The sequence below is a fragment of the Cajanus cajan genome, chromosome 9 (assembly GCF_000230855.2).
Source record: "Cajanus cajan strain Asha chromosome 9, NIPB_CcT2T_4, whole genome shotgun sequence".
Classification (NCBI taxonomy): Eukaryota; Viridiplantae; Streptophyta; class Magnoliopsida; order Fabales; family Fabaceae; genus Cajanus; species Cajanus cajan.
The window spans coordinates 48870005-48894779 of record NC_138525.1 but is presented as its reverse complement, the minus strand read 5'-3'; the positions used below and the strand labels follow the sequence as shown (position 1 = coordinate 48894779).

The window sequence follows — 24775 nt, the reverse complement described above, 5'->3', positions numbered from 1 at the left end:
CGACACAACTCAACTTTTACAATAATACAGCTTAAACATCTCACAGCATAACACAATCATCACTCAGATCAAAAAAATTCATCATTAATAGCTTAAATCAGCATATATTAGCATATATAAGCATATAAAGAAAGAACACATCCGCGCCTAGTGCAAGAGTACTCACGTCCGGCGTGGACCAACCAGAGAGCTCCAAGGCTCAAACATGCCCGGCGCAATTCCAATTGCGCCCGGCGTGCTAGAAGGCAGAGACTCTCAAGAGTCTCCCACGCCCGGCGTACCAAACCCACGCTCGACGTGAGCAAGGCAGAGACCTCCCCAAGGTCTCATGGCCAGTGCAATAACAATTGCGCCCAGCACCACCCATGGCAGAGACTCCCAAGGAGTCTCCACGCCCGGCGAGACATAGTCATGCCCAGCGCCATACCAAAACCCCAAAATGTGAATCCCTGTCTGATACCATGCCCAGTGCGGTTCACCCACGCCCGCCGTGAGCCATCTAAGGGCCTCTATTCTTAAGCTCGCTCGGCGCAACCAGCCTCACGCCCGGCGTGCTTGACCAATGGAACCCTCTGATGGTCACGCGCTCGGCGCCAAGAACTACGCCTAGCACAATATCACACAGCAAGCCTCAAACTTCAAAAATTTTCACCAAAACTTGCAAAAACAAGTAATCCAAGCACATGCAATCCGCCCAAAACTCCACAGTTTCATCAAACAGATCAAAAATCACTTCTTTTTCAACATGCAACCATGAAACATCAAAACCCCCAAATTTCACCATGATCCCGAAACCCCGAAAACACCATTTTTCATCAATCAAACCATCATTCTTCTAAAAGCAACCCGTACATGAGTTTCTAAACTCAATTCCAAACAACCAGCAACAATCTAGCTTCCCTTGCCTCAGAGAAGAAATTCGAGCTTCCGAGAAGGAGAAAGTGAGAAGAAGGAGGAAAAGAGAATGCTTTGCTCTCAGCTAGCTCCACAAGAGAAATAACCACCTTTGCTCACCACCTCAGCCTAAGGAGAAGAAATCAGCAACAAGGATCAAGAGCTTGAAAGAAAAGAAAACTGAGGGGAGAAGAGATATGAGCAAAGAGAGGGAGAGAAAGGAGAAGCGAAAAAGAAATGGGGTCTCACATATTTCTTCCGATCCTTTTAATAAGAAAATGAGTGTATTTTTCACTATAATTTGCTTCTTATATATATATATATATATATGTATATGTATATATGTATATATGTATATACATATATGTGTATATATATATATGTATAACTAGAGGTAGTATTGGTAAGTTGGTTTTGCGTGGCTACGACTCAAAACACTCCCAATTATAATGTAAAATACACTATTACTCATTTTTTTTTTTGTAAAAAAGGGCTAGAGGTATCATGTAGTATCAATTAATTTAATGCGATACTTTCATTTACAAGGATATTGGTAAGAGAATTTTGTGTGACATATTCAAAAATAGTTGAGTTCTATTTAACAAATTTACTAATAATATTTGAATAAAGGGATTAACATAATAACAATAATTTTGAATATTTTGAGGACTAAAATCACAAATTTTAAATAGGAACCAAAAAATATACACCCCAAATTTAAAGAACCAAAAATGTGTTTAAACCTCTATTATGTTTAAGATAAATGTATAAAATATTTTAAAAATATAATCCAACTATTTTGTAATCAAACATTTTTTATTTTTAATTAAATATAAGAAAATTTTAATTACTTTTATCTTATTTAATATTATTTTTTCTAAAATATCTCTCATTTAATGCAAGATTTTTTAGTTATGCTACTTTTTTTTTTTGACATTTCTAACCAACAATTTAAAAAAAATATCAAAGTAGTAAAATTTAATACAAATAATTAACTTTGTTAATATGTATAAAATAATATTTTTTTTCTTATAACACAACAGAGTAAAAAGAAGGATACGATTGAAAAGATAATTAATCATCTTGAATTTTAATGGAATAAATAAATAAGACAAATGTACGTTGTGCGGTAAAGTTTCAAAAGGAAAAGAAATTAAAGAAGGGACAATTTTTCTACTTTTAAATTAAGAAATTATACGGTATTTACAAAAAATAATTGTAAAATTAGGATATTAAACTTATGTTAATATCTTTTTTTTTCTTAAAAAAAATGTCCATTCTTCCTTTTTCTTCCGTATTTTAATTAATTTTTATAATAATTATTTTTAAGAAGTGTTTGATACACATAATATTTGAGTTCCATTTGAAAGAACTTATGAACAACTTATAAGTGTCATGAAAGTATTTGAAAAAACTTATAAAATATTTTATAGGTAGTTTATAAGATATTTTAAACTTATTTTATTAAGCTGTTCAGTATAATTTATTATTTAACTTATGAAAAAATTTTAAAAAATATTTATTTAAATCTTGTCACCAACGTAAATAATTTTTTTTTTTTTTTTTACATTTTTCATCCAAAAACTAGTTTTATATATTTTTTTATTACTTTCTCAAAGAGGTTTTGTTTCTCCTTTCAAAAATTGTTATTGCTCTTTATTTTATTTTATTTTATTTTATTTTCTCTTTCCTTCCAAAAAAATTGTTTCACTTTCTTTTATATTTTTTTTTATTAAAAATCAGTTTTATATTATTTTTCATTACACCATCGAAGTTTTCGTTTTTCCTTCCAATAATTTTGTAATAATAATTTTATAGAATATAGAATTGATTTTTAATTTTTAAAATTTAAGATTCATAATCATTAATCATGATTATATATATAATTGATTTGTTATATTTTATTATTAAATTTATTTTATTAAACTGAAATTAGGTGAATGACCACTAATAATTTATTTTAATTTTTAATATTATTGTGATATATAATTTTTTAAAATTATTTAATTACTTTTAAAATTTTCAATTTATTTCTAGTCAAGATTTAATTTATAAATTTTTAATTTTGAAAATGAGACAATATCTTAAAACTGTTTAAATAATAATACATCTAAACACTTTAAACAATATAAATATTTTTCAATGTGTATATCTAAATGCAACATCTTATTGAATTTTAAACATTTATAACATAAATTCTTATATCGACAAGGTTAAGCCAAAGACTCGTATTCTTATCAAAGGCCATGGTAAGATTATTCGTTTAAGGTGATCAGATAATATTTGGGCTTGTCATCTATACTCAGACCCAATAATGATATAAATAATAGTATTTTAAGATGAGAAAACACTTTTATATTGCAATTATTAAAACATTTATTGCGTCACTTTGATTGAGACCGAACATTTACTTCAATGTTGAAGTGACTTTTGCAAGTACACTCATTTTCCTTCTTGGATTAGTTAGGTCAAAGACCTCTATCCCTATTCACCGAAGACATCATGATGAGGACAAGTAAGTCGAAGACTCGAGGAGTAAAGATCAATAGTTTAATGGAGAAGAATAAAATTACCTTAGTACCCTTTTAGATACATTTTGACATCCATTATAAGGCATCAAATTGAAGGTCTTTCTTTATGTTTCATTGGTAGGAAGGAGATTTTTGGAGGAGATGGTGACTACAAGAAAGAACTTGGGTGTTGTGCAACCTAAACAAATGTATGGATCATTTGTAGTGGAAGATCATACTAGTCTTTCAAATGCTATCAAAATCCTGTAAGAGAATATGATAGTGAGAACTTTGTATGTGCATATTATGGTTCACTCCTACTCTGGCCTCCAATCCTCAAATTCTTAGTAGAGCCCGCACTCTTGTAGAAGGCAACGCGTGCTTAGTTGTCTCAGTTGTAAATCCTACATTTGTTCACCAGTATTGGGTAGTGGTAGATCTCTTGGTAATTTATCGTTGTCTTCACCTTAGGAAAAAGACTATTCACGAACTTGATATTTTTGGCTCGCTCACCACCCTTACCATGATAGTGAGAACAATACCAAACTAGCCCATCAAATTTTGTAGCATACTCAGGCACAATGTTATCTTCTTGTCGCAAATTCATGAACTCCACTTACTTCTAACTCCTCACATCATTGAAAAAAATACTTATTTAGAAACATCAACTTGAAATTGTCCCAATTGAGAAGCGTTCCAGCAGCCAAAAATGCATTGCAAGGCACCCTCCCACCAATAGAATGCATCGTTGGTTAGCATGAACATTGCAGGGTTAACCTTTTGAGCCTTAAGACACTCTATTGCCCGAAAAAAAATCTCAATATTTTTTATCCAACTATAGTTGCATCAGGATTGCATCCTCCCTCAAATGTTAGTGGATTATGATGTTGAAACCTTTGCAACCACCAAGGTGCTACACTAGCTCTATTAGCTTCAATCACTTGTGCTAACGCTTGAAGAGAATTTGTGACAACACGATCACTTCTAATAGTTGTAATGCCGATACACAAAACAACTACCTTAAATAGTGGTTAAATCAAACACATAACATGTTATCAAAGTACATTGGGAATTGCAAATATGGCACATAACACACACATTTGGTTTATCCAAGTCACTGTCGAATCATGGCACTTGGGCTACTGCGCTCTTAAGTAAAAAGAGTCGCGCCCTGACTATCAACTATAACTTTTGGCCTAGTGGTAAGCGCTCGATCTAACAAGTGGTATCAAGAGTAGGTTTCTTGTGTAAGGCTTAAAAGCTTCAAGATTTGAAATGGCCTCATCAAATTTGTTATTTCCTGAAGGAAACTCTATTAATAGACCTCCTATATTCAATGGGGAAGGGTATCATTATTGGAAATCTAGGATGCAAATTTTTATAGAAGCCATAAACTTAAACATATGGGATGCTATTGAAATTGGTCATTTCATTCCCACTATTGTAGTAGGTCATGAAATAAAAAATTTGCCCAAAGATCAATGGAGTGAAGATGATAGAAGAAAGGTTCAATATAACTTAAAAGCCAAAAATATAACCACTTCTGCTTTAGGAATTGATGAATATTTTAGAATTTTAAATTGTAAAAGTGCTAAAGAAATGTGGGATACACTTGAAGTAACACATGAAGGTACTAATGATGTGAAAAGATCTAGGATAAACACTCTCACTCATGAATATGAATTATTTAGAATGAATCAAAATGAAAGCATACAAGACATGTAAAAGAGATTTACACATATAGTTAATCATCTTGCATCTCTAGGAAAAGTGTTTCCTAATGAAGATCTTATTAACAAAGTTTTGAGATGTTTAAGTTGGGAATGGCAACCGAAAGTGACTGCAATTGCTGAATCAAAAGATCTGACAACCATGTCTCTTACCTCATTGTTCGGAAAACTTCAAGAACATGAAATGGAATTAATGAGACTAAATCAAAATAAGGAAAGTGATAAGAGAAGGAAAGTGATAAGAGAAAGAAAGGGATAGAACTCAAAACATCATCATCTATTCAAGAAGAAGGTGAGAAAGAAGAAAATATTAAGGAAGATGGTTTAGAGGATGATGAGGATTTCAGCCTCTTTATAAAGAGATTCAACAAATTCCTTAGAAACAAAGGAAACTGAAAAAGATTCAACTTCAACAATAAAAGAAAAGGAGAAGACTCTTCTTCAACCCCAAAATGCTATGAATGTAATCAACCAGGACATTTGATATTAGAATGTCCAATCTATAAAAGAAAGATGGAAAAATCTAATAAGAAAAGTTTCAAAGAGAAGAAGGGGAAGAAAACCTATATCACTTGGGAAGAAAATGACACGAATTCTACAAGTGATTCTGAAAATGAAATTGTAAATTTGGGACTTATGGCCAAAGACTACGAAAGCGAAGAAGAGGTAACATCTTCTAACAATGATATCTCAATTTCATTTGATGAACTTCAAGATGCATTCAATGATTTACATAAAGAATCATTTAAACTTGCAAAATTAGTATCATCATATAAGAAAACAATTTCAAAATTAGAAAACGAGATTTCGAAATTAAATAATGAATTAGATAATCTCAAAACTGAAATTAAGATTATTAACTCTAAAAATGAAAAACATGAAATTAAAACTAAGTTAGATACTAATAAAGAAAATCATTCATGTTTAACTTGCAATAAATTTAAGGAAGAAATTAGTAATTTAAGAAACACTCTTGCAAAATTTACAAATGGAAGAAATAATTTAGATATAATATTAGGAAAGCAAAAATGTATGTTTGATAAGACAGGATTAGGATATAATCCTCAAAAACAACAAAAGAAGAACAAAAATTTCTTTGTTCCCACACAAGTTACTAGTTTTCCTTTAATAACATGTTTTTATTGTGCGAAGAAAGGTCATAATTCTTCAAATTGCTATATTAGAAAGAATTTTAACAATCTCAAGAATTTGGTGTGGATTCCAAAAGGTTCTTCTGTTAATACTAACATTAAGGACCCAAAGAAAACTTGGGTACCTAAATCAATCATTTCTTTGTCTTGAAGGATTCCAGCAACCAAACTTGGTACATTGATAGTGGATGTTCCAAGCACATGACAGGAGATGCTTCAAAATTTATTGACTTCACTCCTAAGAGAAGTGAACATGTAACCTATAGAGACAACAACAGAGGAAAAATACTTGCCATTGGAAAAATTGGTATCAGAGCCAAGGTCATGAGTTCGATACCCAGCGGGGCAATTGCTGAGGGGGAGATTGTTGCGGGTTGCATCAATTGTCCCGTGGCGGAGGCTAGGTGGGCCAAGTCACTGTCGAATCATGGCGCTTTGGCTGCTGCGCTCTTAAGTAAAAAGAGTTGTGCCCTGACTATCAGCTATAGCTTTTAGTCTAGTGGTAAGCGCTCGATCCAACAACATTAAAATACACATGGATGGACACAAACTACAATTTATCATGCATGTGGCGCCAGTAAAACATCACATGGCATATTATCGCTAGCAATACACGAAGAGTAGTCTAGGAGTACATGCCGGGTCACACCCTCTGCTCACTCTCACTAGAAGGACATACTACCAGAGTCTCGTCGGGATAGCTAAGCCGCGCAAGATACATCTCATGCCCACAATGGGCGAGACTAGGACTTCCAAACCGAGCTATCTCCAAGGACTAATCCCCAAAGCTTTTACACTTGGGGCCTTCTTTGGCGGTGTATTCCATATCGTACCCTTAAAAACATTTATGCACATGATGCATGTCAATCAAGACTCTATGCATTCTCATATCACGTTATTATCATCACATCTCATCATCACATTTCATCCTCATATTCCATCATCATATTTCATCATCATATTCACAATATCACATTATCACATTATATTCACAATTCTCACAAAGCACTCTAATTCATATAAAAACATATTCATTTTCAAAATTAACCACATACTCATGCATCACATCCAACAAGGAACACAACAAAGCAATCAGAAGGCAAAATAGAAAATATTCATATTTTGTCCATTTTCTCATTCAGTTTTCCGTAGGAACCCACAGAACACTCAAATCATACAATTATAATTTTAAAACTGAAATCAATGATTCATTCAAGCAATTTATACGATTAATTACATACAAGAGGAACAATAGATAAAACAGATACAATTGGGGAAAATCCCTCATACATGAGCATACAACAAACACATGATTGGAGGTCAATCCCACTACCCAACATACATTCTCACACCCAGAGTAAGGTTTCTCACTCCCCCCTTACCTGGATGAGCAGAAGATGAATGGTCTTGATGTGATCTAAGATCATTCCTGAGTATTCTTTCTTAGAACTCTTTGTTTTTCCTCTTTTTTTTTTTCCTAACCCTTCAGAACGCAAATGAGGCAGATAGGGTTAACGCTACCTAACTCCTTTCTTAAAGTTAATCCATTGGACTGGGTCAACCCAACCCATTTTCCTTCTCTTCTAACCCACTTCTCTTTTTCCTCAAAATAATTAAATAAAATAAATACATGTATATTATAAAATATTTTTTCTCTATAATAATAATATAATTTTGACCCAAAATATAATAATATAATTTTAATAACAAAATATCATATAAAATCAACCTTCTCTTAAAACATATAAATATTTATTTAAAAATGCTAATAAAAATACTTATTTAATACGTACAAAATAATTGTCCAAAACAATAATTATTTAAAACGTACAAAATAATATTCCTTTATAATTATTAAAATAATTATGACCAAATGCCATATAATAATAATAGTAATAATAATAATAATAATAATAATAATAATCTTTTTGAAAACTGGGGTGTTACAGATCTCGTTACCCCACAGGTAACCCACACCCTGAAGTGAGGTTTTTTGTCCCCCCTTACCTTAATGATTGCCAAACTCCATATGCAAATCTTTGAGGTCGTCTTCGATTGCCTTTGATTCTCCCTTCTCTTTAGATCACAAGAGCATGTGTTAATTATGAGATGTAAGCCTAGTCTTACTAATCTATATATAAGGAATACTAAAACCCTAACTCATGGATAGTTCATCGGTAAAAGCTTATTAACCCACAATTAATTACTCCCCTTTTTAAAATTAAAAGATAATCCATGATAATTATTTTCAAAATATTCCTTTTTATCAATAACACTCACAACTCCAATTAATTAATTAATTAAAATTTATTTATTAATTTATTTTAAAAATTTGGGATGTTACAGGTGGCAAAGAATGTTGAATGGAGCTCAATGAGGCTACTAGCCATTTTTAGTTAGGAAATGAACCAAGACATAATACGTATGTTGGATCTTTGATTGAAGGAGGCAATTGAAGTCGAACTAAAAAATCATTAAAAGATTTGATAAAAAGTGAAATAGAATATTTGATAGCTAGTCTTTAGTTAACTAAATAAATGGGAGCAAAAAAGGTGATGTGCTATACAAATTCGCAAGTTACAATTGAACAAGTCAATGAGTTATTTCAAATAAGAGAACCACATTTGTTGATCTATTATCATCTTTTTCAAAGAATGAAAGAGAGTTTTGATGATTTACAAGTCCAACATACTCCTTTAAATAATAATAACAAGAAGGTTGATTAGTTAGCCCGAGTAGCAAGTAGCCAAAAAACAGGACAATGACAAACATTGATACAACAAGAGTTGTAAACATCAATATAACTATAAATGAGTAGATGCAATTGATACATCAATAAAGGATTGATGAATGATGTCTTACTCTATATTCTAAAAAGGTATTACCCAAGGACCTAGTACATGATAAAAGAATAAGATCACAATTAGCAACATGTGTGGTAATAGCTGAAGAAAAGGGGATTCTTGACCTTATTGCTAAAATGTTTAAACTTGGAGTAGACAGATTATGTGTTGAGAGCAATACATGAGGGTATTTGTGGTATGCATTTGGGAGTAGGATCAATGGCCACAAGGGTGTTAAGGGTTATTTATTATTGGTCGACACTAAAAATTGATTGTGAGGTATTTGTAAAAAAATATGTTTAGTGTCAACAAATGGGAATTTGATTCGAAAATCAATCGAGGAATTACATAGCATTTCATCTACATAGTCGTTTGCATTAAGGGGTAAGGATATACTAGCCCTTTTTCCTATGGCTAAAGGAAAAGTAAAATTTATACTCATGGCAATTGATTTCTTTATAAAATGGATTGCATCTCAGCACAAAATGTACAAAAAATCTTATTGAAAAATATCATTACCCACTTTGGTATCCCTTATGTTATTATTACCAATAATAGACTTTAGTTCACAGATAAAAAGTTAAATGGATTTATGGAAAGTTTGAGGGTCAAGCACAGGGTGACCTTGGTTGAGCATCCACAATTAAATGGACAAGTTGAATCAATAAACAAAGTGACTTAAATAGATTTGAAAAAATGTTTGGGCTTGATTAAGTGCGCTTGGGCCGATTAGTTACCAAAAGTTTTGTGGGTGTACAAATGCACTCCTTAGTCTACTACACAAGAAACACCCTTTAGGATGACTTATAGTAATGATGCAATGTTATCAGTTAATGTTAGAGAACTCTCTTTTTGGTGGATTAATTTTCAAGAAGGTCAAAACGATGAAGAATTACAAGTTGAACTTGACTTGATAGAAGAAAATAGAGTAAAGACATTGATTGTTATCGAGGCATGTAAAAAAAAGAAAAAAAGATTCAATTCAAGCATAATACCTAGGGAAATTCACAAATAAGACTTGGTATGAAAGGCGATAAAAGAAGCAAAATGTGATGCAAATGAGAGAAAGTTGTCGACTAATTGGGATGGTACTTTTAGGGTTCATCAAAATCTTTAGAATGAAGCTTACAAGTTAGAAGAGTTAAATGTAAAAATCATTTTGACGACTTGGAACTCTACACATTTAAAAATGTATGACAACTGAAATTCTTGTATGGGTGGTGTACTTTTTTCCTCACTTTATTTTTTATTCCTATAAAAACGTGAAAGGGTTTTTACCAATAAGGTTTGTTAATGAAGTACCCTTGAAATGAATAATAATAAGAGGATTTTCAGTTGTACAAGTTCTGGTATCTTTAATTAATTCTTTCATCTTAGCAAAATTAAGGTTTCTCTCCCAAGAACATACTCGACTAAGGACGTGCCTTCAAGCAATACATTTTCTTAATAAAATTAAGGCTTTCCTCCCAAGAACATACTTAGCTAAGGACATGCCTTCAAATGATACACTTGCTTAATAAAGTTAAGGATTCCCATACTTGATTAATAAAATTAAGGCTTCCCGTCCAAAGAAACACCTGGCTAAGGACACGCCTTCAAGTGAAATAATCGATTAATTAAATTAAAACTTCCTTCACAAGGAAACACTCGATCAAGATACGTATTCAAGTTTAGTCAATAAGGGTAAAGTTTCCTTTCGAGAACACATTCGGCTAAAGACGTGCCTTTAAATAACCCTTTTATTTAAATAAAAGATAAGTTTTTCATCCCAAAGGTGTACTCGATCATAGGTTTTAACTTAGATAAATTTAAAGGTTTTTGCCTATAACTATGACTATTCGATCATAAGTTTTAACTTAAAAAAATTGAAGGTTTTTGCCTACGATTATGACTATTCGATCATGAGTTTTAATTTGTAAAAATTTAAAGGTTTTTTCCTATGACTATGACTATGACTATTAAGTTAGGAGTTTTAACTCAGAAAAATTTTAAGATTTTTCAGCTGGCTATTACTACTTGGTCACAAGTTTTAACTTAGAAAAAATTTAGGACTTGAGAAACATAAATTCATAATGTTTGAACACTTCATTAAGGCATCAAAAAAGTACATCAAATTAAAGGCATCATCAGCCAAAGAAACAAAAACAATACAAGAGATCAAGGAAAAGAAGAAGCCCTATGGCCTTCAACATCTTCTTCCTTTTCATTTGGCTCTTCGTTAATAGGGGACTTCTGGTGAGGAGAAGGAGCAACATCCTTGGTATTAGCCTCATCAAGAATATCATCCAAGTTAAGAAATTGACCCTTATAAAGATCTTTCCTTAGGTTAAATTGGAAGCTCAAAGGAACTTCAATGAAATGTAATGCTTGACGAACCACATGCTTGAAACCTTCTTTGTGCTCATTGTATATTTGTGTCTCAACATTGTTTGGTAGGCTGCATGCACAAAAAGTGCCTTATCCCTTTTAGCAGTTACCAACTTAAGCTACCCCTTGGAAACTTTGAGCTCCTCAACCAACTTGGTCTTAACATCATTTGATTCCTTTAGTTGTTTTTTCAAGCTATCGATCAAGTCTTGAAGCCTTCTTCAATTAGCTTCAATTTTTTCGTTGTGGGTTTGAATTTCTTGATTGGTAGAGATGGCGACAATAAGGTCAGTTCTCGACTCCTTCAACTTTAAATGTATCTTGTCGATCTCCTCTATGGGTTCCATGAATAAAGTCTGAGAAGTCCCAAGAGATCGACCCATCAACTTACATATAATGTACCATTTGGTCATGGAATTCTCTTAAGAGAGAAATTCACGACCTTGGGCCAACAATGTCTCAGTCAAAGGACTCTTGAGTATTGACATTAGAAGAAAGAAAAGTATTTATAGCAACCAAAGAGGGTATAAAGTGAGTCTTCATATAATAAGGCATTTTATTTTTATGTTTTCTTTCTTTATCCCCCTCGATTTCAACATGTTCAGTAACTTTGCCTTTTGGGGTCTTCTTTTCATGAGGAACCTCCCCCTTGTGTTTTTCTCTAATGGTGAGGGCAATGTATAAGTTGGAGGATCCTAAGAAGTAGTCGACAAAGCTAAAGGGTTCTCAGTAATAGCAATAGTAGTAGAGGTAGTCTCGATATGAGCACATTCTTTATGAACTTGGCAAAACAAGGCAACCTTTGCACCAGATGAAGGCATAATACTTACCTGGACAAAAAAGTCAAAAATCAAAATAATATACTAACAAAAATTTAATAACAAAGTTTACCTTCAATATCTCTAATGGGCTTGAGGGATTTACATAATTCAATCAAGTGCCTACAAGGATGGTTGTGAGGCAAGGTATTCAAGAAAGCTAAATATGAACTCTCCTTGGGAGTTTAATAATCAATTAGAAGCTCATCCTATTATCTCAAAAATGCAAGTCTAATATAGAGGAAAGAGAGGTTTGTCTTGGCTATTAATTTTGATTTTGAAAAAAACAACTTTAAAATTCTTGTAATAAAAATGAAAGGTTTCTAGAGCTTTCAATTAGGGCGTTGAGCTATAGACACCTGCTTAGCCTTATCATTAGGGAGACAATAGTTGTGGTGTAGAAACAAGTTAGATGTAAGTTTGACATGGGTACATTTACATAAATACTAAGAAGCTTGCAAGGTTGCCCAACTATTTGGGTAAAGTTGGGTAGGAACAACCATTCAACACTCTTAGTACATTAGTCATGAAAAGATTAAAAGGGATAGTAACACTGAGGTCTTTCAAAAGGTAGTTGTAGATAAAGAAAAATGGGTTTTTATCTTGAGGTGTTTTTTTCTACAAAAACATAGTTTAGTTTAGAAGATACATCGATCTTACAATACCTATACCTATATATATATATATATATATATATATATATATATATATATATATATATATATATGAAGAGGATCTTCTATAGTAAGAAAGGTAGAAATTTTTACAAGAGAAATTTTTTTTGAAGGGTTATCGGATCACTAAAATGGAAATTATAGGTAGCAATAACCTCATGGACCCACTCAAAGCTAAAAACAATTTTTGACTTTATAGAGTCCTTAGAAGAATCACAAGGACTAGGGTTTGAGTCCTCGTGTTTTGGCGAAGGCTCTTTGGGATCACTAGTAGGGTGGCTCTCAAAGGAAGAAGATAAATCAAAAAAGAAGAGGACGAACCCTCAAAAGAAAAAGAAAAAGAATTGCTCATCTTTACCTTTTGAAGTAAGTGGAAGATTCTAAAAAGAAATAAGAAATTTCTCAATCTCGAAGTGATAATTTCATAAGAATGAAATCCTATTTATAGGAGTAGAAATTGGAGAAGAGTGAATGACACCAAAGGATAGAACTGTCAGATTTAAACTTGATCAACAGTTGGCAACATACTACTCTTTGTATGCTATGAAAAGGAAACGCCTCATTTTATTAGAAAAATGAAGGGACAAAATCCTTCATGATGAAAGTTTTAGTATTGACATTGTTAGATGTATTAATGAGACATAACTCTTATCGAGAAAAATCGAAAGGGCACATTATTAGACTTTTTAATTTATTTAATTGATAATAAAATCTTGAAAGCCTGAGATCATGTATACCAATATGGTTGAACCAAGAACTTCTCAAATTCTTGTTGAAGACTATTTAAGCATTTACTTTGAAAACATGTTAAGATTATTTGTTAAAGGTGATTAGATAATAATTGGGTATGTCATCTAGGCCTAAGCTCAATAATGGTATAGTATAAATAATGGTATTTTAAGATGAAAAAAAACTTTTGGATCACATTTATTACAAAATTTATTATGTCACTTTGACTGAGACTAAACATTTACTTAATCCTTGGAATGACTTTTGTAGGTACACTCCTTTTCTTTCTCAAATCAGTGAGGTCAAAGACCGATATCCCTTCTCAAGCAGATAAGACTGAAGACATCATGATGAGGACTACTAAATTGAAGACTCGAGAAGTGAATATCCAGAGTTTAATGGAGAAGGATAAAATTACTTTAGTACCCTTATGCAGGTATAGTTCTTATTACATAAAAGTTTATTGAATAATTAAGTTGTTTATCCAAACGGGACCTTAGTTTCCTAATAATCCGAAATTGAAGATGTTTAATTTCTTATGTTAAGTTTATTGTTTTAAAAATAATATTTCTTCTCTAAGAATCTTATCACATAGATTTTTCATAAAATTATTTCTATGGAAAGGTGAGAATCTAATTTTTTGAAGTTAAAATAAATTTTATTATTGTCTTTATTTTTTAATTTAATACGATAAAAAAATATTTATTCTCATGTGACATGTATTAATATTTTCTCAAAAATATTTATGATTAACCAAACACATTTTAACTAGTATTTTAGCCTTTATATTTCACAAGTTAAATATTTATTATATATAACTATATTTTTTGATAAATTATACATACAAATAAATATTATATTTGAATATATAAATTATATAAATAAATATTTTTAAACATATAAACTATATTTTGATTTAAGATGAATAATTTATTAATAATTAATAATTTATTTTAAAAATATTAAAATTATTAATAATTTATTTTAAAAATATTAAAATTTGGATTCATAAATAAATAAGTTAAAGAAATTTCTAAAATATTTGTATTGAATAATAACTCCCAATTAACATATAGGGGTTGATTAAGAATTATGCTTCCCTATATTCATGATCCTTGAAAATTAATGATTAATGGACATAAAAAAACTACAAAACTAACCCTGACAAGTTATTGATAGTTGACAATTTACATCGACAATACTTGAATATTAAACACTTGAAATAAATATAATAATAAGAGATATTTTTTTATATATATTTTGTGTGGACTATTTTATCTTGAGATTAATGGATACACACTAACAATATAAAATAATTTTATACTATCGATTAATAAAAAAATTATTATTTTATAATTATTTAATTATTTATTATAAAAATTAACAAATTTATTATACTTCATATTTTGGTTTTAAAAAAAATAGTATAAAACTGCTTTACATCTCAATGAAAGTAACAAAACTATTATCCTTTTTTTTTTCTGAGAACCCTAGTCCTCGAATTCTAGGAATCATTTCTGCTACTGTCCCTATTCCTAACATTTGATATTTCTAATTTAGCTTGGAATGGTTGACAGCAACGAAGACGCCATTGCCAAACTCACCTCCAACAGCTTACTGTAATAAAATCAACCTGATCTTTCTTCGAAATTCAAATTAATAACTCATTTTTAGCTTTAAGAAAGATTATTTAAAGGTACTCGTAGTAGTAGCAGAGCAACCTTTTACAGATAAATTTGTTTTGTTAGCTTAACGTAATAACTACTCATTTATATGTAGAAAAATATAAAGCAAATTGACTTTACAGGGCATTTCAGAACAAGGAGAATCTGTTGGTCCCACTAATAGAAAAAAACAGAACATATAGAAAATTGAATAAAGGTAATGTGTTATAATTTATAGTCTGAAAAAGACAGTGAGAGCAGCTGATTGAGTTGGAGGCAACTGATAATTTCTTAATGTTTCGTTGTACGATACAAACAATGAGAAAAGAAAATGCATATACTCTTATGTCAACTAGACTCCGAGGTGCATGGATTAAGTTCCACCAAGTGAAAAACCTGAAAAAAATACTATAGGCACATTTCAATCTGGCCGTACTAAGTCACTTTTGCTGCATGTCTCTATGTTCTCTACGTTAAGATCCCACTGGAGCACTTTTAGCCTTGGCAGCAGCAGCAGAGGCTGTAGCCGCTGCTGTGGCGGCAGCGGCGGCGGCTGCAGCAGATGCTGCTGGGTGGCTTGATGATGAAGGCACTTTGTCGGATCTACTCTGAGCTTCAACTGTTTGTGGCTGATGTTGCTGCTGCATCTGTAATCTAACTTGTGCAAGCAATGCCTTTATCTGAGTTCCTGTGAGGGTCTCATGCTCCAGAAGAGCATTGGCAAGTGCATGAAGCTCCTCGTTGTGAGTGGTTAGAATAGTTTTTGCATTGTTGTAAGCCCTCTCCAGCAATTCCTTCACCTCTTTCTCAATAATAAGTCTAGTCTTCGAGCTCATGCTCCTCCCATTATCATTGTAATTATGTGTGGCTAATCCAACTTCATTGCCCATACCATATTTGGTAACCATCTCCCTTGCCAACCTAGTTGCTTGCCTGAGATCTGAGGATGCACCAGAACTGACTTCATTTTCTCCAAAAATCAGCTCTTCAGCAACCCGGCCTCCCATGGAAACATCAAGCCGGGCAAGCATCTGTTTCCGGGAAATGCTGGTCTCATCCTCTTCGGGCAATTGAGTAACCATGCCGAGAGCGTTCCCTCGGGGTACTATAGTTGCCTTGTGAACAGGAAGGGCCCCATCAGTATGAATGGCCACAAGAGCATGACCACCCTCATGGAAAGCAGTCAACTTTCGTGAATCCTCGGATATGACAGCTGACTTGCGTTCACTTCCCATGATGATCTTGTCTTTTGCATGCTCTAGATCAGCCATGCTCACAGCTTTAGCACCATCCATTGCAGCCTTGATAGCAGCAATGTTAATCAAGTTTGCAAGCTCAGCACCAGAGAATCCAGATGTTCCTCGAGCAATGATCATTAGATCAACATCATCAGCCTTCAGAACCTGTATTTGATTCAAGACAAAAATCCAGCATAACAAGTAGGTAACACTGCTCCCACAATGTTATAATAAGATAATGGTTATATATGTAATGGATAAAAAAAATACCATCTTATGTAAACTTCAAAATAAACGAGTGTGAGCTCATACATAAAAGTATCCCATGGATAGCCGATCATAGCCCAAAGAAAAAACCATAAAACAGCAATATTTTGCACCAATAACTGACAGCACTAACAACGTCTCTTTGAAACAAGGAATCATATCTATCCAATCCGATTTATCAAATACGATACATTCTGGTAGGGGATGGAACCACCCAAAGAGACCAATTATTTGAAAAGCCTCTTCCAGAAAATATAGGACTTAATTTTAATAATTACTGCAGTTTTAATAATTGCCATGTTAGGACTTAGTTTTAATAATAACTGCAGTTTTGATAACTTCCATTTGACAGTTTCTGTAGGGAATTCGCTTGTATTTGTGTGTTGGGGGTGTTTAAGGGACAGTTATGTGTTTGGTAATTTTATGGACCTAGATTACCTCTCTAGCAGTTTCTGAGCTCTGGGACAGCAAGAAATTGCTGTTATTTCCGACATGTGTGACTTAATCATATTTTTATTCTTGTTTGAGTTTGAGATAAGAAAATTAATGGGCAAGTGTGAAGAAGATGAGCAAGGCAGTTCATCACATAGAGAAGGGAAAGGATGATATTCAAGAAGCCATCACATGGATGAGTATCAATTGGCAGTTAAGAAGGTGGAACTGCCATCCTTCAATGGAGATGACCCTATTGGGTGGATTACTAATGCAGGAACTTATTTTTAAGGTCAAAATACTAGTGAAGACTAAATTAGCCAAGTATGGAGGGTTCTTGAAATTTAGACTTAAAATCATAACTTAATCACCACAAAATTGACTTATAAAGTGAAAATTGCACAACTTCTACTATATTGGGCATATTCTAGTCAAAGTGGGATCTCAATCCCTCAAGAGCCAACGTTCTCCTAATTTGCACTCTGGTGCTTCACTCAACCTTTTTGGTCAACCAATCCATAGGTAGCCCTTCTTGACACACCGACAATCCACCCTAATAAGCCACAATTAAGGTGGGCTATAGGGTGATCACAATTATTCCAACACACCCCTCACACTCAAGTCTATAGGCCTAGATTGTGGCAAAGCAAGTGGCCCAACAAGGAATATAGGATAGGCATTGATTCCATCTTAGAATTTGGGCTTAAGGTGTAACTTAACCTCACGAAACTGAGAAGGTGACGACTACCCGAGCTTTATAAAGACTACATTGGTTATATCTCTAGTAAATGTGAGATATCAATCCCTCAAGAGCCAATACCCTCGTGGCTACACTTTGTGATGCTTTGCTCAATCATTTTAGTCCATGCCTCTATAGGTGACTTTTTTGAGATGCTAATAATAACTTTGAAGGCTGCAATTAAGGCAAGGCAGGGGTGGCTGCAATTAAGGCAACTTTCCAACATTGTTTTGAGTGGAAAACAATTTCGTCCCTAGCACCAATGTTTTGAAAAAAAAATTGAGGTTGATGATATTGGATGATAACCCATAATGAGTAAGAAGGTAATTTCTTTGGAAGTTCATGAGCAGAACAAAGATATGTGAGTGTCAAGCATTGGGGCTATTTGGAGCCAACCATGAAGTAATGACTGAATGTAAACTATGAGAATGGAAGGAGAACTAAATAAAGTGCCCAAGGTTGTGTTGATTAAAAGTGATGCTAGCCACAACTTCTCACTACCACTGTCACTTCTACTTTGGGACTTAAGGTAGATCAAATAAATAAGTTTGGGATGAGACTAGGAGATAGCCATAGTTTAGGTAGGTAAAAGGGAAGTGTGTGGTTTATTGATGAAATTCGATGGTATGGATGTTTTAATGATGCCTACAGGCTGGATTTGGGAGTAGATGTGATTTCAGGAGTTGCATGACTTGAGACATTGGGAAAGGTGTTAGTTGATTGGGAACATATGTCCATGATATTTCACTATGGTACTCGAGTAATTCATCAACAAGGGCAAGTGGCATAGAAGAAACAGTTTGGAAAATGAAGAATTTTGAGGCAGAGACCTGTTGGTTTTAACAAGCACTGTGGGGAGTCCCACAGGGAAGATTGGAGAATTTCTATGGCCAAATGAAGTACACTCAAATGCTGCATAAATCAGTCACTTAATTGCAAGTCAAAACTGCAAGTTGTCTAAATTATTAGAGCATTTTCCAGAGTTCTCAATTTGTTAGAAGGCTGCCACCACACAGGAACTTACTGCACTTTCATGTGGACTTATAAGGCCTTGTACTCTCCAACAACAGTGGTTAGATTTTGTGGTGTTATTCTCCCAAGGTTCTTATCAATATCTTTATATGGATTTTATCATTCAACTTCTTAAATCTAAGGGTTATGATACGGTGCAGGTAGTAGCTGATCAACTTTCTAAATATGGTCAATGCATTCAATCATTCGATTCATTCCCTTAAAACATCCATATACTGCACAAAGTGTGGCTGTCATATTTGTTAAACTAAAAGTGATTCAGTTGCACATAGTTCCATAATCTATTTGGAGTAGCAAGGCTATGCACGGACATGCATGTCTGGTGGTATGTGTGGAGAATAATGTGTGTGGGAAAAGGAGGGAGGAGTTTATGGACAGAGATAGCCTCTGTATGAGTTTATTAACACTGGGACAGAAAGAAATTGCTGTAACTTCTGTAATCCGGTGTGATTCAATCCTGTTTCCCTTCCAAATCAGTGTTTTATAACAACATTCTTAGCAAGGGATAAAACTATACCTTTGACATGTGTGATTCCAAAATCTGATGCCTTCCTTTTACATCTGGATTGGGAACATCAACATGGCGATCAAACCGCCCAGGCCTCACCAATGCCTTATCCAATGATTCTGGAAAATTTGTAGCGCCAATCACAATTATGCCCTCATTTTGCTTGAATCCATCTAGCTCAACCAGTAACTGATTTAATGTCATCCTCATGTACATTTGGTCCTCCCGGCTTCCTCCAATAGCATCAATCTCATCAATGAAAATTATAGAAGGTGATCGCTTCTTTGCAGCAGCAAAAAGATCCCTCACCCTTCTTGCACCAACACCAACATACATCTCATCAAATTCACTTCCACTGCAGGAGAAGAACGGAACCCCAGCCTCTCCAGCAATAGCTCTTGCCAACATTGTTTTTCCAGTGCCAGGTGGACCAACAAGCAAAACTCCTTTTGGAAGCTTACCACCAAGACGAGTAAAGCGCTGGCACAAGAAAAACAAGTCATAGTTACAAAGATGATAAGGAAAAGTACAGGCCAGTATGTGGTCAAGAAAGAAGTATATAACGTGTAACAGAAAAGTATGAAAAGGGATGTGTCATCAAGAGAAATTAATCATAATTTAGGTACTGACTACTTAAATAGCCCATTTAAGCAATTATCTTGGAAATACCACCCAATTTTAGATTCTCAAATGAAATCGTCAGTTCATCACACCACCAATGGAAGTAGTAACTAGTAAGCACATGTTAAACAAGTATGGTTTTATTGATGTTTGGGTAGGTATCATCCCGGAGTGAAAACCCAAATCCAGTTACCCAATTTGCTCCAGTACAACCTGTGCTATGCATATTGATGCTTTGTAGCCATACTGAAAGCTAAGGAACCAAGGTAACCTACTGAATAGTGACACAGATGGATATAATAAAAACAACATATTAGAAGTTTGTATTACAGCCAAGCTATTTGAGTTTTAAACATTATTATCCAAGAAAAAGGTCCAATTTATTCACAAGCTTGTCTGAATTTTTACTCAAATTGAATGGCATGTCACTAGACAATTACACATCAAGAATTTCCATCTGCATCCCCAAATCCATACACACTTGCAGTTACATTACTTTAAGTGGCATCAAATCAACAATCACATGAAGTAATCAACAAGATCACAATAGCACAGTAAATGTATAAATGAAAATGGGTTAAATTGCAATGTTGAAAAGTATAATATATCCACACGTGCATTACAAGTTTAAGAGTTCAAGCTTGAGTGCACATGCTAGAAATGTATGCAATGGGGAGAGCATGAACTTATGCCAGAGATGTTTACCTTAGGATCTCGAAGGTAGTGAACAACTTCTTCCAGCTCTGCTTTTGCCTCGTCAACACCTTTTACATCATTAAATTTTGTACTTGAGTCCATGCTGGGTTGCACTTCTATATTTATACCAAGTCCTGTGCATAATGAAAAATCAAACCAAAGAACATGTCCGCTAAATTCAGATTCAATAAAGAAAAAAAATGACTATGAACAGGCTACATTGACAAGGCAATACCTTTACTAATTCCTTTATCTTCAATGAGTGCTCCTACACCAGAAATCAAGAAAAAGGTCACTGCAATGGACCTTAGCGTACGCCATAGCTGATCTTTTATATTCCCACCTTCTCTAGCCACCATATGAATTGGATTACTAGCAGTTCCAACAGGAATGCCTTTTGCCGCTTTTCCCCCATTTCTAAAAGCAGAAAGACCAGCAGTTACAGTTTCTTCCTCACTCATTGAATTGGACATACCTGGAAATTCACATCACCTCTGGTCATAATTTATAGTCTAAAAAATATGCTAAAGAAATAAATGTCCAAATAGCTGATGCAGTAAAGATTAATATCACTTTTGAGACAAGTAATAATTCAAATGCTAATTTAGTCAGCTGAATACAGTTTCTGTCTTGCGTCATTTTGTTCATGCAGTCATAGAAAATCATTCTTGTCCTAGGACTATAAAAAAGGTCAACAGAGGCATCACATTCCTGATGCAGAATTTCATCACAGAGAAAAACAAGATTCTTTATTAATCCGATTAATTCTGCAATACATTAATTGAACTTCATAATCCCTGAAAAAGATTATTGACTAACAGTGCAACCAGACAAATGGATTATTGGCAGAAGGGAAACAGAATTACAAGACAATTTACTGTAATTTTACAAAAAGACTTATTTACTGGCTTGAGAGAAACAGATAATTACAGATTATTTAACCAGTTCCATTATTTCAATAATATATTGATAACCTACTGATTTCCCTGGCAGTTAAAGTCATCAAAGAATTCCAGATAAATGAAAGATGATATCAAAGTACACCTTTAAAAGAGCATGTGTCTGTGAGGGGGGAGGGAAGACTACACAGAAGGCATCTAGAAGAGTCATTAACATCAAATTGTAGCAGTCCGCAAATGATAAGTTCTCAACGAAATGTTAATGGAGTCATGCCTCAGGACTCTTTTCTTAGTGTACAAGCAGGAACAAGTACTTCCTTTACACAGAATAGTAAGTAACCCAGCTTTCTAATCAAAATATTAATAACACTTTGGTTATATGAAATATGAATTTAGGGAAAAAAAAGAAAAAAACTACTTGGTCATTGAATTCTGGCAGATACAATTTGGCCATCAACACACCCTTATGAAACATAATACCCCAGAAAGAAAGCAGAAGCAAGAGAACCAAATATGCTTGCTTGCTTGGCAAAAACCTTATATCATTGAACAATGAATAAGATTAACTAATCAGTAAACCAATATTGTCAAGAAATATAGGTCAAAAAGACCAAATCATAAGCATTGACAATTACGGAAATTAGCAGTTCGAGCCAAATAACCACCTCTCCTTAATGTCTTCAGTAATTCACTTTCATCAAGCCTATCAACTTTCACTAATGCTTTTACGTATTCAGAAAGAGCTGAGGGACTATTATGGAGAGATGGATGGCTTTCAAATACTCTAATCACAGCCTCGGGATCATTCTGATGGTAAAATTCTTTATATGAAACTTCAGCTGCTTCATCTGCATCACGTGCTCGACGAGCTATACTGCCAAGATAGCTAGACTGAAATCTCTTCTGGGCACACAAAAACCTATTCCCTACAGGATTTTGAAAGTGGGTGAAAAAAACAAAAGCCAAGTGACAAATGGGACATAATATTCAGTAACTTTGAATTTGAACATATATTGAAAGGAAAAAGCATGAATAACTTCACATATACACCGACCCACCCCCACCTCCCAAGAGAAAAAAAAAATGATGAAAGAATTTCATAACACAACAAATTCTATACCGACATAATTAGGGAAAGTTAAAGCTAAATGAAGAAAAGCAAAATCCGTTACTTGTATAAGCAAATAGCATGAAGTAAACAACAAAAATAATGCATGGTCCGGGGAAGGGGGATTTATACCTGCACGATCTCCAAACTTATTGACAGAAAAATTGCTCCTAACAAACACACTTTTGATCTGTCCAAATTTGGATTGACGTCTTGCAACCTGTAAAAATAAATCACAAAAGTGACTGAAACATTAAAGAAATCCAAAATATAGATTATATATGGCAACTAGGAACGTGCAAAGATAAGCCACATGAATCAATAATACATATACGACTTGCTTAATGAACACAATGTCAAGTTCTCATCCTTTGCCTGTGTCTTACACTGTTTCTTTAAGTTTTTTCGGTATACATAAGCGGCAGCGACATTTGAACCTCATGCAAACTACCCAAACACCTCACCACTAATAAAACAATATAAGATGAACAATTATAAGTTAAAAACCAGCTGTTAAAAAGGTGATACTTGAAACCCCACAGGATCTTCATTCATAAGTCCACAACCAAAGGACCATATATCCCAACAAGCTGAAATCAATATGGATGCATTCTTCACTGCTCCTAAAAACTCTCAAAGCACAAAGACAATCATTTCCTATAAGGTCTAAAATGACTTGGAAAAAAAAGACCTTTCCCCTCTATACCAGAAAGGTTTGAAATTTTCTTATCCTGGAGCAAAATCAGAAGAAATCCATTAGACCCATTTTCCATTCAAGCAAAAAAAATCTGCAAAACAGATGATGGAGAAAAGGGTACCCTATTCGTTGAGATTAAATTCACTAACTAAAAACAAAATATAAATAATAATAATAAATACCTTTTCTAAAATTTATTCAAAATTCATGTAATGGAAAATCTCATAAATCTAATATCTCTCCTTTTGTTATAAACATCTCAAACTTTAATTACTAAACTTCGATGATTTCAAAAGTGTTTCGATTATTATGTCCGTATCAATTTCTTGACCAAAATCATTATCTTCATATTCATTCAATCTATCTCTTTCTTTTATCTTTAAATATTATTTGTTAGGATTTATTATATCAAATATATCTTGTATAAAGGTTTGATCAAATATTTCATGTCAAACATTCCTCTCATCAATTTTAATAATAAAATCATGATGTTCAATTAAATTAAATTTCAAATAAAAATTATTTTTAATCATCTCAATCTTTTCGATATGTAATTCATATTCATCCATAATAAAATAATAATTCTCTTTGAAAGAAATTTCATATCTATTCCTTAGGATTTGTTTAATATTAAGAAGATTTTGACCTAATTCTAAAATGTAAAGAACATCTTTTACGAGTAGAATACTTTTTTTGGTTGATATAGAAATTGTTTCTTTTCCTTTGCCTTGCACAATTTCACCATTATCCATCTTGATATAGAATTTTTTCTTGATTTGTTAATGAAGGTAAAAAAAATGATAAACATTTAATCATGTTACTGATGTAACCACTATCAATGATCCAGGTATTAAATTCATGTAAATTGATTTCTTGAGATTTCATAAATACATATTCATCTTCGTCGTCCACAAAAACGAGGGAAGCATTTACGATGGATGTGTTTGGTTGAGGAATAAGAACGAACGTACCTGAGTTATCAAATGCCTCAAAGCCATGCTCGCGAGATCGAGGTATCTCAATTGAATTACGAAATCAACGTATATTTATAAACGTATATGAAAGAGTTGGTTGTATTAGTATTAGAATGTGAATTAGCTGTGTATTAGTTGATTAAAATTTGTTACCGAGATTGTTGAGATGATTAAAATTTGTTAC

The 24775-nt window shown here is 33.2% G+C and overlaps 1 protein-coding gene across 9 annotated transcripts; it reads right to left on the bottom strand.

Moving 5' to 3' along the window:
• Positions 1-15587: 15587 nt before the first annotated feature.
• Positions 15588-24775, bottom strand: LOC145951638 (ATP-dependent zinc metalloprotease FTSH 4, mitochondrial). 9 transcript variants are annotated; one of them, XM_083063178.1, is made up of 7 exons: positions 24589-24773; positions 23053-23140; positions 22478-22738; positions 21149-21388; positions 20923-21047; positions 19606-20076; positions 15588-16783 (listed from the first exon to the last, which is right to left on the bottom strand). In XM_083063178.1, exons 1-7 carry the CDS (start codon positions 24613-24615, stop codon positions 15854-15856), a joined length of 2142 nt encoding a protein of 713 aa, XP_082919304.1. In that variant the 5' UTR covers positions 24616-24773; the 3' UTR covers positions 15588-15853. The 9 variants fall into 9 exon arrangements, with proteins under 9 accessions (XP_082919304.1, XP_082919308.1, XP_082919305.1 ...); XM_083063182.1 differs by lacking the exon at positions 22478-22738 and adding an exon at positions 23627-23708 and having other exon boundaries at positions 24589-24770; XM_083063179.1 differs by lacking the exon at positions 24589-24773 and adding an exon at positions 23449-23605.

Coding starts and splice junctions, on each gene's coding strand:
- LOC145951638 (XM_083063178.1), bottom strand. CDS start 24,615: ATGGCTTTGAGGCATTTGATAACTCAG. Junction 23,141..24,588: donor TGAGGCATTTGATAACTCAG/GTACGTTCGTTC, acceptor TTATTTTTACAG/GTTGCAAGACGTCAATCCAA. Junction 21,389..22,477: donor ACTGAAGACATTAAGGAGAG/GTGGTTATTTGG, acceptor GTGAATTTCCAG/GTATGTCCAATTCAATGAGT.